Genomic DNA, 13,603 nt, shown 5'->3' with positions numbered 1-13,603 from the left:
GCCGAAGTCCAGCCGCTCATTGGCCGTCCGAGCTGCCACTCGAGAGCAGCAGGGTAGGTGGTGCCCCGTCACGTGCCGGAATCACCTGACTAGCAGCCGCGGAGGGGGGAGGAGGAGTCACGAGGAGGGCGGCTCGGCCGCGCCTCTTGCCTGGGCTCGGGCCCTCAGCCCTCCGCCCTGGCCCGCATGCACCGCTGTCCGCACTGCTCCCCTGCCTTCTTCCGGGCTCCCAGAGCACCGCTATGGAGATGCTCTCCCGGCATTTGAGGGAAGAATTGATTATCCTCATCCTGCAACTGTACTTTCCCAACCGATATTTGTTGATGCCTGCAGTGTCCTGGGTACCTACCAAGGGGCACAGAACTGGATCCGACTCGGACCCTGCCTGCCCTCAGGTTGCTTGAAGATGAACAGAGAGATCGGACCTCTGCGTAAGTAACCTCGCTACGAAATATTATGTGGGAAGGTCACGTCTAAATAATGCTCGGGAGTTGGATGAGAAAGCGTCTGAGCAGATCTAGGTGGATGGATAGATTGGGATGTGCAAAGGTATGGGGGAGCCAGCCACACTGAGGGCAAACCTCAACCAAGGCAGAGTCACGGGTCACCGTGACTTTGTTCTAGCAGGTAGCTGGACCCTGATAGGAAAGCAGATGCAGCCAAGCTAGAACATCTTACCTTCTTTCTTCAGTAAGTCGCCGATAGTGGATACTGCTGCCACTTCAAACCCAACGGGACTCAATTTGCCCTCCTTCCCGCCTTGTCAAAGTCTACTCCAGGAATTCCATCCCCCATAGAACACTGCCTCTTCTATGACCTCGTTCAGATTAGAGATCAAAGTATTGAATAATGAAAGCAAACAAAAGCAAATGCTTGTCACCAAGTATGTCCGAGAAATCTAGAGGAATTTTTATCTTTGACAATCAGGCTCTAGAACTGGAACTTTGACAAGAGGATCCTCTTAAAGCACAGCCCTATACTTTTTTTAAAGTACAGGAGTGGGGGTGCTCCCAGCCCTCCAAGGAGACTGACTTCTTGATTATGAAGGAAAAATTCGCACATGCGGGAGGGTATGGGACTTTGGTTTTGTCTAAACCCATAAGTTAGAGGTAGGATACACCCTTCGAGGTCATCTAGCCCAACCTCTGACCCAAAACGAACCAATTGTATAGTGTCTAATAGACATGCAGAATGCACTTAAATAGTTCGAAGGGAAAAGAGCTCACCATCTCGAAAGGCAGCCAACTCCACTGTGGTAAACTTTTGTTTAAAAATTTCTTGCCGGGCGCGGTGGCTCAAGCCTGTAATCCCAGCACTTTGGGAGGCCGAGACGGGCGGATCACGGGGTCAGAAGATCGAGACCATCCTGACTAACACGGTGAAAACCCGTCTCTACTAAAAAATACAAAAAACTAGCCAGGCGAGGTGGCGGGTGCCTGTAGTCCCAGCTACTCGGGAGGCTGAGGCAGGAGAATGGCGTAAACCCGGGAGGCAGAGCTTGCAGTGAGCCGAGATCTGGTCACTGCACTCCAGCCTGGGCGACAGAGGGAGACTCTGTCTCAAAAAAAAAAAAAAAAAAAAAAAAAAATTTCTTGAAGTCTGCCGGGCGCAGTGGCTCACGCCTGTAATCCCAGCACTTTAGGAGGCAGAGGCGGGTGGATCAGGAGGTGAGGAGATCGAGACTATCCTGGCTAACACGGTGAAACTCCGTCTCTACTAAAAATACGAAAAATATTAGCCGGGCGTGGTGGCGGGCGCCTGTAGTCCCAGCTACTCGGGAGGCTCAGGCAGGAGAATCGCGTGAAACCAGGAGGCGGAGCTTGCAGTGAGCTGAGATGGCGCCACTGCACTCCAGCCTGGGCGACAGAGCGAGACTCGTCTCAAAAAAAGTTTTAAAGTCAAACCACACTCCCTGAAGCCTAATAGAATAAAATAGGAATAGTCTTCATCTTTTTCATGACAGCACTTCAAATACCAAATTGCAGTATTCATTACCCGCTAATTCTTCTCTGTACCTTGCTGAACATCCTATTTCAACCATTCTATGGTGCTGTTCAATACAACTGATGTACATGATAGACATGTTATTTTTCTGTAGTCAAACATGTAGCCGCTAGTCCTATGAGGAATGAGCACTTGAAATGTTGCTAGTGTAACTGAGGAAGTTTTTTTTTTTTTTTTTTTTTTTTCAGACGGAGTCTTGCTCTGTCTGTCCCTAGGCTGGAGTGCAGTGGCACGATCGCAGCTCACTGCAACCTCTGCCTCCGGGGTTCAAGCGATTCTCCTGCCTCAGCCTCCTGAGTAGCTGGGACTACACGCACCCACCACCACGCCCAGCTAATTATTGTATTTTTAGTAGAGACAGGGTTTCACCATGTTGGCCAGGATGGTCCCTGTCTCTTGTCCTGCATTCAATCTTGTCAATATTCATCAAACATCTGACTCCTACAAAGCAATACTAAACAGTACAACTTTCAGAATGACCATTTAACACCTAGACAATATTTCTATTTGTACTTTCCAGAATGGAATTTTTTTTTAAGGATCCATAGAGTGGTTCACATTGATAATCACTGGAACTAACACTTTGTCAGCAATCCTAGTGCCTAAATGTGTATAGCTGCATTTCTGAACCTAAACGTTAAGACTTGATACTTCAACTTTTTGGTTTAGGCCCAGCAGTTTGGGTATTCCATGTGGTTAATCATTTTAAAGCTTGTTTCAATATAGTCTTCCAACCAGACTTTCCAATTTGTGTCACAGATTTGGCACTACCATCTGGTCTGTATGTAATCCTTTACAGTTTGCAAGGCACTTTTACATCCGTTATATTTAATTTGATTCTTACAACCACCTTGTGAGGTAGGCAAAATGTGAAGTTGATATTTTATAGACAAAGCAACAGAAGCGTAACAGGAGCTTAACTGGTGGGATCCATTCTCTCTTCCATCGAGCATCTTGTTGTATATTGTCTTCATCCAAATCCTTGACAGAAATGTTGAAGAGGACCTCTAGAGTCTAGGCTGATCCTGAATTTTTAAATAGCACTGACTGTTACAGCAGTTTAAGCAAGTCAGTTTCACCTAAAAGTGTGATTACTGAACCCACATGTTGCCTTTCTGTTCAAAAAGGATAGTACCGAAGACAGTCACAGTCACCTGGCTTACTGACATAAATATTAATACTAATCCAATGAGTAAAAAGCACATGAGGATTGGCTGTCACAAAAAAATTTCAACCTGTATCTACAAAAAAACTGTCACACCAACTAAAGAAGCCAAGTCTCCCTCTCTTCCAAAACCCTCATGGGGCCATGCTTTATTATAATGGTCTGTCACAGGTCCTAACCCACACTGTATTTGATTATATAGTCTTATAATTAAGTCATTCCTCTTTATCACACCCAGTACTTAGTCCACTGCTGCCCATGTAGGAGGTACTCAAATTGGTAAAAGAGAAATCTATTCAAGCGAATGATCTTCTGGGCCTACTCCAAAAACAAACTTGTGACTTGAAGAGGCACCAGCCATAGCCACATTCCTACTAACAGGGCTGATTTAAATGCCCTTATAATTGGCTTGGCCATGGTCTCCAACAGGTGCCAAGGCTTTTGCTAGTTAAACCAGTTTTCATTGGATCATTTTGTTTTCTATGTGTTTTGACCAAAAACAAAGAAAGGTTCTCTAACAACAGAAAGAGAATATATGAAATAGGAATATGTCTATAAAATGACAGTCTATCAGTAAGGAAAATAAGTGATCAATAAAACAAAACATCTGACTGTAGGTCTACCCAAAGAAAGGAAAAAGGACTAACAAACAAGAATATAGTGCTTTACCATTTACAAATCTTTCACATACATTCTCATTTGACCCTCACAACAACCCTGTGAGGTAGGCATCACGGATATTCTACTCATTAAACAGATGAAGACAGTAAATCTTAGAGCAGTTCACTGATATGCCCAAGGCTCTACAGTTAGTGAGTGATTTGTATTAATATCAGTCTTTGGCCTAAAAATTCAGCACCCCTCTTCCCCTCATACTTGTCCCACCTACTTCACAGGGATTATATAATGAAGATAAAATGAATTCAAGGCTAGAAAAATACTTTGAGGGAGAAAAGCACTATATAATTATACCTACAAACTATGATTTTCCACAATATATGGCTCATTCCTCTTCTCATCTCAGCTTGTGTGTGAACCCAGAGTTGTATATTGCCTCTGTCCTGTGCTCAGTAAGCAAATAAGGCAGGCAAGGGGTACAGTGTGATCCTGTTTACAAAGTTACATAAATTACAATAAGGGTAACTGCTATTATTAGGCAAATTGAAAAATAGCACAGAAAGGCCAGTGTGCAACTAGGACCCACTAAAGCTCAGAGCAAAGCAATGCAAGATTATCAGACAAGGCATGATTGCATAGAAGGAAAATGTGGTGTCAGAGTTCAAACTGGCACACACACAGAGTTATCTAAGGCAAAGTGGTGGCAAAGAAGTTATTTGTTCCATGTTATACAAACAAGAGCAGAAGATTCATGGGAACCTGTACAAAAGCATCTTGTGTCACACAGATCTCTCCAGCTGCCTATAGGGAATATACACAACAGTGTCACCTTCAAAGAATGACTGTACCTGTGTTCATTTCCTGAACTATACCAAGGAATAGCTCCATGCTAAACTGTCTTGGCTAAAATACAACCAGTGCCATCATTCCTAATCAGACTAATAAACAGAATGTCTTTTAAGGTAATGAGTTAGATGGCTGTGTTTAGTTTTTTTTCAGGATTTACTTTGGATTCTCCTGCTTTAAGACCCAAAGAAAGTTATATTGAGTTTTTATTGATGATTCTATGTGTTTTTAACAGAGTGTGATAGGTGAATTAAACATATTAAAAGAGTTCTATAGCATCTGTTCAGAAAAGATTATATACTATACAAACTATTCAAGTCATACAAAACCATTTTTCATTGTCTTTTCAACTGAGAAGAATCCTATTCAGCACGCTTCTCCTCCTGAGGTGGTTCATACTGAGCAAGCTATGGGGCAAAGACAGAGGAATTTAGGTGAATTTCATTCTAAATTGGGTAAAAAATAGAAAAACAAGGTAACTATTATATTCAACTAGTTATCAAGCCAGTAAACTGTATTTATATCAGTTTCTATAACTATCCATTTTAAATCCTTCAGTGATTTAAGATTTAATACAATCGAATCTAATGAAAGCCCTTTTCATATAAACCTTTAAAATTGCTCTGAAACTAAAATTTCATTCCAGATCATGACTGTACTGTTCAAATACTTGATATGCAATAAACTATATCTTCCCAAAGATTCATTTGCTTATAAGGAACTTTCTTCCTCTCCACCAAAAGTTTACTGAAAATACCCACTGAAAAGTAAAGAGTTATGTGACATGTCTTAACTTAGCCAATAAACTACTACTAATGTCTTTGAGTTAAAAGGTTCCAAAAAGTTAACTAGCATTACACATTGTGGAACCTTGGATAATTTAAAATAAATGCATTTTATTTTATGCTAAGTGTGGTTCCTTGCAAGAACACTAGGCTAACATTAGGGTTCTGCCAACTACCTGTTGGAATTGAGAAGCTTATTAGACTTTACTGTGCTTTCGGAATTTCCTCACCTACAAAGTGGCTTGTGTACTTGTTTCACTTATCTCACAAAGTTGTTGAGAAGATAAATTATGAGAAATACTGAGAGTAAGGTAAAATACATTATGTGATTAAGAACATGTTAAGACCTCAAAGACTTAAGAGTTGATTAACTTGAAGTTCATGAAAATTCTCACAGGACTTTGAAAAAAGAAAAAACTGGCTGGGTGCGGTGGCTCATGCCTATAATCCCAACACTTTGGGAGGCCAAACCAGGAGGAACGTTTGAGCCCATGAGTTTGAGACCAACCTGGGCAACATAGCGGGACCCCATTTCTAAAAAAATTTAAAAATTAGCCGAGCATGGTGGCAAATGCCTGCAGTCCCAGCTACTCAGGAGGCAGAAGTCGGGGGATTGCTTGAGCCTGGGAAGTCAAGGCTGCAGTGAGACATGACTGCACCACTGCACACCAGCCTGGGTAACAGAGACCCTGTCTCAAAAAAAGAAAGAAAAAACTTTTAGCACTAGATAAAATTAACTCCTAACAAATTTACAGAGGGCCACCACATATGGCCTTGCAGACTATGAACTGTACACATTCTAAGAGGTACCATTTACAAAGCAGTGGACCCATATTGGCCTACTTAAAATCAACTGCTTAAGAACTTCAGAACTGACCATTTACTTATAAAGAACATTAACCAATATTCTCATCCTTTTGTTGATGCAGGTTCCTAAGAACCTCTTTTTTTTTTGAGATGGAGTTTCATTCTTGTTGCCTAGGCTGGAGTGCAGTGGCATGGTCTTGGCTCACTGCAACTTCCACCTCCCGGGTTCAAGCAATTCTCCCGCCTCAGCCTCCCAAGTAGCTGGGATTATAGGCATGCACCACCAAGCCCGGCTAATTTTGTATTTTCAGTAGAGACGGGGTGTCTCCATGTTGGCCAGGCTGATCTCGAACACCTGACCTCAGGTGATCTGCCCACTTCGGCCTCCCAAAGTGCTGGGATTATAGGCGTGAGCCACCACACCCGGCCAGACCTCTTTTTGACCACACTTTGCTTCTTTGCTTGTCCTATTTCCAGTATGTCTTGTGGTTTTCTTTTTTTCTTTTCTTTCCCCCTCCGCGAGATGAAGTCTTGTTCTGTCACCCAGGCTGGAATGCAGTGGCACAATCTCGGCTCACTGGAACTTACACCTCCCGGGTTCAAGCGATTCTCCTGCCTCAGCCTCCAGAGTAGCTGGGATTACAGGCACATGCCACCATGCCTGGCTAATTTTTGTATCCTTAGTAGAGACAGGGTTTCACCATGTTAGCTAGGCTGGTCTCGAACTCTTGACCTCGTGATCTGCCCACCTTGGCCTCCCAAAGTGCTGGAATTACAGGCATGAGCCACCACGCCCAGCCTGTCTTGTGGTCTTCTAGACAGAGCATAACTTTGGCCTTTGCAATTAATTCAAATTGATATTCACCCACCTTCCTCCCCTCCTGTCCATTTTAGTGAGGTTTTCATCATATAATTATTACAGGTAAAATTATCTTCACATGACTTATTTTTAAAAATTTACCTTTGCTTTCAGTTTTTTATTTTCTTCTACAATAGCTTCATATTTCTCTTTCATTTCAGCCAGTTCTAGGCGAAGCAGCTCTATTTCTGGATTCTCTGGGGTAGCAGCTCCTAAGTGATGCTTTAAAAAACTATCATCAGTGTTAAGAGCTTATTAGACATGAATGAAACTAATGAAATAGCACAGAGTAGTAGCAATATCCCTGACCACAGTCACCCACTTTACCACCAATATCTACCCAGAGATCACCATCCAAAAACTCAAGTGAAACCAACTTTCTCGGCTGGGCATGGTGGCTCACGCCTGTAATCCCAGCACTTTGGGAGGCCAAGGTGGGCAGATCACGAGGTCAGGAGTTTGAGACTAGCCTGACCAACATAGTGAAACGCTGTCTCTACTAAAAATACAAAAAATTAGCTGGGCGTGGTGGCGGGCACCTGTAATCCCAGCTACTTGGGAGGCTGAGGCAGGAGAATCGCTTAAAGCCAGGAAGCGGAGGTTGCAGTGAGCCAAGATTACACCACTGCACTCCCCACCAGGCAACAGTGCAAGACTCCGTCTCAAAAAAAAAAAAAAAAAAAAAAAAGTAACTTTCTCAATATTCAGAAGTATTTTAAAGATTATTATCTATCTAAAAAAATAAGAGTTTCAAAATAAAGCCTTTTTCTGACTTGAAAGATGAAAGGATACTCCAAAGCACTGTTAGGTTTCTCTGGTTCTTCATATAAGGCTACCAACACTGCAAATCAAAAAGCAGAAAAAGCAACAATTGACGTATTAAATTTGAATGGCTGAAATTATATTCCATTACCCAGTAAATATTAGGTGCCAACTATATGCTGAGCACGTTGCAAAGACTATACAATGCTGAACAAGACAAACAAGGTCCCTGTTCTCAACAAATTTACAGTCAAGCATAAAAGATATGCAAGGAACTAGACAGAGGGTATCAAGCAGTAATACTGGATAATGGGTTACGATAGCACACTGGAAGAACACCTAAGCAAGCCTAGGACATCAGGGAAGGATTCCTAAAGGAAGGCAAAGACCTGATACCTAGGGGATGAGTGTTTCAGATAAAATGGGAAGGCCCAGGAGCAAGAAAACAATGTATTGAGGAACTGAAAATTCAAGTATGGCTGGAGATGTAATTTGGCAGGAAAGGAAGCTGGAAAGGTGGTCATGGCCACATTATGGAGGGTCATGCAAATTTGGTTGGCATATAATTAAACAGTTTTAAGGAAGGGAGTGACAGGATCCACTCTTAACTGCTATGTGAACCAGCTGGAGTGGGATGAGGATAAAGACAGGAAGAACAGTTAAAAGGCTGATGTGGTAATCCAGTTTAAAAAGACAGCAACCTGCAGTAGAGGGATGGGAGTGATAGAACAGTGAGAAGAAAGAAATTCGAGAATTTAGCAAAGAATCAACAGGACTATGGTAATTCCTGGAAGATGCTCTGAATTCAAACATGGTCTTAAAAGTGAAGTTTGTTTTGCTAAATAACCACCAACCAAAAATTTTACCTGTAGTCAACATGCTCAAATCAACATTAAAATAAGGTATACTTGAGTGGTTTCATATCTAATCACTCATATGAGCACTGCCTTGCTCTTCATCTATGGAACAAATTCTTCCTAGAATTTACTACTTCGATAAAAAAAAAAAACTCTAAATTAGTGGTTGGCCTTTTTGTGCATGGAACCCTTTGAAAAATTTAATAAAAGCAAAAAAAGTAACCACACACAAAAAAATGTGGCTGGGCACAGTGGCTCACGCCTGTAATCCCATCACTTTGGGAGGCCGAGGCAGGCAAATCACCAGGTCAGGAGATCAAGACCATCCTGGCTAACACAGTGAAACCCCGTCTCTACTAAAAATACAAAAAATTAGCCGGGCATGGTGGCCAGCAGCTGTAGTCCCAGCTACTCGGGAGGCTGAGGCAGGAAAATGGCATGAACCTGGGAGCTGGAGCTTACAGTGAGCTGAGATCATGCCACTGCACTACAGCCTGGGCAACAGAGCAAGACTCTGTCTAAAAGAAAAAAAAAAACAGTGATAGATATCTAGACCCCAAGTTAAGTCCTGTTGTAAACCAACTTACATACTTTTGTTTTAGAGTTTTAATAACTTACCAAAATAATATACAGTATGAAAAAATCAAATGGACAACTATTTTTAACAATTTACATTGAGTTGTGATAGTTACTCTTCATCTAAATACACTTAACAGCACTGTTTTTTGAGAAATTCGTTGTTTTTGTTTGTTTGTGAAATGGAGTTTCGCTCTTGTTGCCCTGGCTGGAGTGCAAAGGCATGCAATCTCCGCTCACCACAACCTCCGCCTCCCAGGTTCAAGCGATTCTCCTGCCTCAGCCTCGCTAGTAGCTGGGACTACAGGCATGCACCACCATGCCCGGCTAATTTTGTATTTTTAGTAGAGACGGGGTTTCTCCATGTTGGTCAGGCTAGTCTCGAACTCCCGACCTCAGGTGATCCGCCCTCCTCAGCCTCCCAAAGTTCTGGAATTACAGGCATGAGCACCCAGCCAAATCCTAATTTTATAAGACATGAATATTAATACTCTTCTCTCTCCTCTTATTCCCCCACCCCATTTCTTTCAGCTTCTAATTTCTGTCAGTGGTACTTACAAGGTTGATCATTGCAGAAGATACTGTAAATACTAAGTTTCCTGTGTTTTTCTATAAATGAAATGCACTTCCTTCTAATCAGACAAGAACTCTATACCCAATCGTGCACCCCTTTTTGCCTTCGCAGCCAGGATTTTTAGAGGTTGATATACTGCTCAAAATAGCTAAAATGCTTCAGCTTCCAAATGATTTATCATCTTTATCTTTAGCCATCCTTTCATAGTGTTTTAATGTTATAAACTAATTCAAATCATCTTGGAAATAAGCTGTAAAAAATTTAGGCCACAGTGGTCATGCCTGAAATTCCAGCACTTTGAGAGGCCAAGGCAGGAGGATTGCTTGAGCCTAGGAGTTTTTGAGATCAACCTGGGCAACACCCCGACTCTACCAAAAAAAAAAAAAAAATTGGTCGGGCATGGTGGCTCACGCCTGTAATCCCAGCACTTTGGGAGGCCTAGGCAGGCAGATCATGAGGTCAAGAGATCAAGACCATCCTGGCTAACACGGTGAAACCCTGTCTCTACTAAATATACAAAAAATTAGCTGGGCGTGGTGGCGGGCACCTGTAGTCCCAGCTACTTGGGAGATTGAGGCAGGAGAATGGCATGAACCCGGGAGGCGGAGCTTGCAGTGAGCCGAGACAGAACCACTGCACTCCAGCCTGGGTGACAGAGCGAGACTCCATCTCAAAAAAAAAAAAAATAAAAATAAAAATTAGCTGGGCATAGTGGTGCATGCCTGTAGTCCTAGCTACTTGGGTGTCTGAGGCGGAAGAATTGCTTGAACCTGGGAGATTAAGACTGCAGTGAGACGTGACTGCACCACTGCACTCCAGTCTGGGCGACAGAGACCTTGTCTCAAAAAAATATATATATATATGTAAATTAAATTTGTGAGGCTGGGCACAGTGGGTCATGCCTATAACATCAACACTTGGGGAAGCTAAGACAGGAGGATCACTTGAGGCCAGGCATTCCTGGGTGACAGAGTGAGACTCTGTCTCAAAAAAAATAAAAAGTAAAAACAAATAGAATTGTGTAAAGCACCTATGTTTGAAGCTGAAAATCAAATTTTTAATAAATCACGTCAATACTGTATTGGCTGATGTTATTTGGGAGCCTGGAAATCTAAGGAGATTGAAAGGTTAAATTCTAGTGGAGGCCAGGCGCAGTGGCTCACACTTGTAATCCCAGCACTTTGAGGGGCTGAGGCGAGCGGATCACCTGAGGTAAGGAGTTCAAGACCAGCCTGGCCCACCTGGTGAAACCTCGTCTCTACTAAAAATACAAAAAATTAGCTGAGCATGGTGGCGCATGCCTGTAATCCCAGCTACTTGGGAGGCTGAGGCAGGACAATCGCTTGAACCCGGAGGTGGAGGTTGCAGTGAGCTGAGATCATGCCGCTGCACTCCAGCTTGGGCAACATCTTCTGTGTAGTCAGTTACCTCCTACAACTGTCATTTTTCTGCCTTTTACCATTCAATCTTTCACTTGCTCCATCCAACCACTCTGGCCTCCTTATACTTCCTGAAACTCTTGACAGATATTGTTTCTTTCAGGTTTCTGCTCAAAAGTACTTAAGGCCTTCCCCCCACCACCCTATATAAAATGACACACACATCCCACCTGTCACTTGTTTTTTTTTGAGACAGAGTGTCACTGTTGCCCAGGGGCACAATCACAACTCACTGCAGCCTTGACCTCTTGGGTTCAAGTGATTCTCTCACCTCAGCCTCCAGAGTAGCTAAATTACAGGCACACACCATGCCCAGCAATTTTTTCTTTTAAGAGATGGGAGTTTTGCCATGTTGCCCAGACTGGTCTTGAACTCCTGGGCTCTAGCAGTCCACCCACCTCAGCCTCCCAAAGTGCTGAGATTACAGGCATGAGCCACGTGCCTGGCCTCACCTGTTACTCTTTATCCCTAACTTCGCTGTATTTTTATCTGTAACACTTACCTCTAGCTGACACTAGGTATTTATGTATTTGTCTCCCTCAACTAGGACATAAGCTTATGAGAGCCGAGACTTTTATCCTCCTCTGCTTATCTCCAGTGTGCAGAACAGATGCCTGAGTAAAATGATTAAATGAAAGAAATGAACTTATGGAGTTTTTAGAGGGAATGACATTCAAAGCATCTGTGACACTTCCAGAGACAACATAGCACAGTACTTTCAGAGTAGTCCCTTAATACTTGCTGAAGTTTATTTGCAAAGAGGTAAACTATTATCTGAACCCCAAATAGGTAACAATTCAAAATTACTAGCCTGCTTTCTGCTGAGACCCAGGAGTTATGCTCCTAGAATTTTCCTCTAAACTTTGCTTCTGTCCAAAGAGCAGTTACCTACTTATTTCCCACACTTCCCAAACTTCCTAGTTTCGTTATGACCCAAGTCCTGACCCCTGCCAACAATTCCATTCTACACCCTTGAAAATCCCGGTGAGTTAAGTGACATAGCAGGCATTTAAATTACTATTAAGCTAATGAAGTAAACTGTACCCTACCCCTTGGAATCCTCCTGTTTCCGACACTTTACTCATCTACTTACTTAGATCTCGAAGCCACGAATGAAGAGATACAGCGTTAACAAGTTTTCATTTTAAAAAGTGAAAGCAATGTAACCATCTTGATATGCCCTCGAGCTCTTTAAACTGTAATTCTACTTTAACTATGAAATATACACAAAATAAGAATTGACACAGACTAAGGAATGGGGGCTGAAAAGCCACAGCCAAATTGGCCATGCATCTCCTACTTCGGGGATTAGGCTCACTCAACTACTTCATAGCCCACTTTGAAATTCGGTCATTTTTCCAGTTGCTCTTTGTTGGAGGGAAACTGTTTCTTAACAAGATTCTGAGGACTCCACAAAAACCGTAAGGTGGGAGGAATTGGGATCTGAAGGTCTTTGGCAAACATGTCCACTGCGGCTGCTCGAGGCAAAGCAACGGAAGTTGAAGAGACTTTGCAACAGCTGCAAGAGTTTCACTCCCAGTGCAGAGAAGGGTAGCCTAGCTAGCCTACCTCACCCGGGCGGCCTCCAGCAGCCAGGTCTCTACCGAACCCCGAGGCCCACCTCGCTGGACCCCGGACGGGCCCCATCTGTTTTCCCTCCTTCCCCACGCTACGGCCCGCTGGGGAAAAGGGCAGAGCCGGGGAGCACGACGAGGGCACGAGGTACCCTCTCCTAGCCCAGGCTCACCCTTGGTCAGCGTGTCCAGCACCCCCGACTTCTCCAAGTACCTCCGGAACTGCTCACGCTTCGAGTCGGCGGCCTGAAGAGACACCGGGGGTCAGTGGCCAGAGCCCGGGAGCCAAGCAGGAAGAAGGCGCTGGGAGTCTGGCAACCCCGCCTCCGCCTCGCTACCTCGGGGCCCTCCCGCCCAAACCTGCGCGCGCGACCCCTTTCCCACCCAGAGCCGACCAACGGCTTGCTACCGCCCGCATGCCCCCAGCCACGCCGCGCCCCCCTCACTTTGTAATGGGCCATAGTGACAGCGGCAGCGGCGTAGCTGGCGCCGGAGACCGCGACTGGCGGGTTGGGAGCAGAACTGCTCATGCGCGGAAGGGGGCGCGCGCCTGCGCACTTGCGAACCACGGGCAGGGATCGCCGGGGTGTGGCCTGTTTTCATGGCGACCAGGACGCTCTGCATCCCCAGTTGCAGGCTGAGCCGAGAGAGGCTGCGTATGCCCGCCCCTCTGGCTGTCGGAGCCGCACCTCTTCCTCTTCCGGTCCCCCTAGCGATTCGTTTTCTTTGCAAGAGGT

At 44.1% G+C, this 13,603-nt stretch overlaps 1 protein-coding gene and 1 long non-coding RNA gene across 2 annotated transcripts in view; one reads left to right on the top strand and one right to left on the bottom strand.

Annotated features, from left to right (window-relative positions):
* Window positions 1-65: 65 nt before the first annotated feature.
* LOC140709259 (uncharacterized) overlaps window positions 66-13,603 on the top strand; it is a 79,205-nt gene continuing 65,667 nt past the window's right edge. Inside the window, exon 1 of the long non-coding RNA XR_012089731.1 lies at window positions 66-431. This is a non-coding gene — a long non-coding RNA (uncharacterized lncRNA). The remainder of the gene's footprint in view (window positions 432-13,603) is intronic.
* MYCBP (MYC binding protein) lies at window positions 3,813-13,435 on the bottom strand. Its single transcript, XM_007979313.3, has 5 exons — window positions 13,313-13,435; window positions 13,040-13,112; window positions 7,877-7,925; window positions 7,187-7,316; window positions 3,813-5,040 (listed from the first exon to the last, which is right to left on the bottom strand). The coding sequence occupies exons 1-5, from the start codon at window positions 13,394-13,396 to the stop codon at window positions 4,996-4,998; spliced, it is 381 nt and encodes a 126-aa protein (XP_007977504.1). The 5' UTR covers window positions 13,397-13,435; the 3' UTR covers window positions 3,813-4,995.

This window comes from Chlorocebus sabaeus, chromosome 20, assembly GCF_047675955.1.
Source record: "Chlorocebus sabaeus isolate Y175 chromosome 20, mChlSab1.0.hap1, whole genome shotgun sequence".
Taxonomy (NCBI): Eukaryota; Metazoa; Chordata; class Mammalia; order Primates; family Cercopithecidae; genus Chlorocebus; species Chlorocebus sabaeus.
This window is presented reverse-complemented; position numbering and strand designations above follow the sequence as displayed.

Excerpts from the sequence above, each read along its gene's own strand:
- MYCBP (XM_007979313.3), bottom strand. The coding sequence starts at position 13,396 with ATGAGCAGTTCTGCTCCCAACCCGCCAGTCGCGGTCTCCGGCGCCAGC. Across the intron at positions 13,113-13,312 it reads TCACTATGGCCCATTACAAA|GCCGCCGACTCGAAGCGTGA; the intron begins GTGAGGGGGGCG and ends GTGTCTCTTCAG. Across the intron at positions 7,317-7,876 it reads AAACCTAACAGTGCTTTGGA|TTTTTTAAAGCATCACTTAG; the intron begins GTATCCTTTCAT and ends CACTGATGATAG.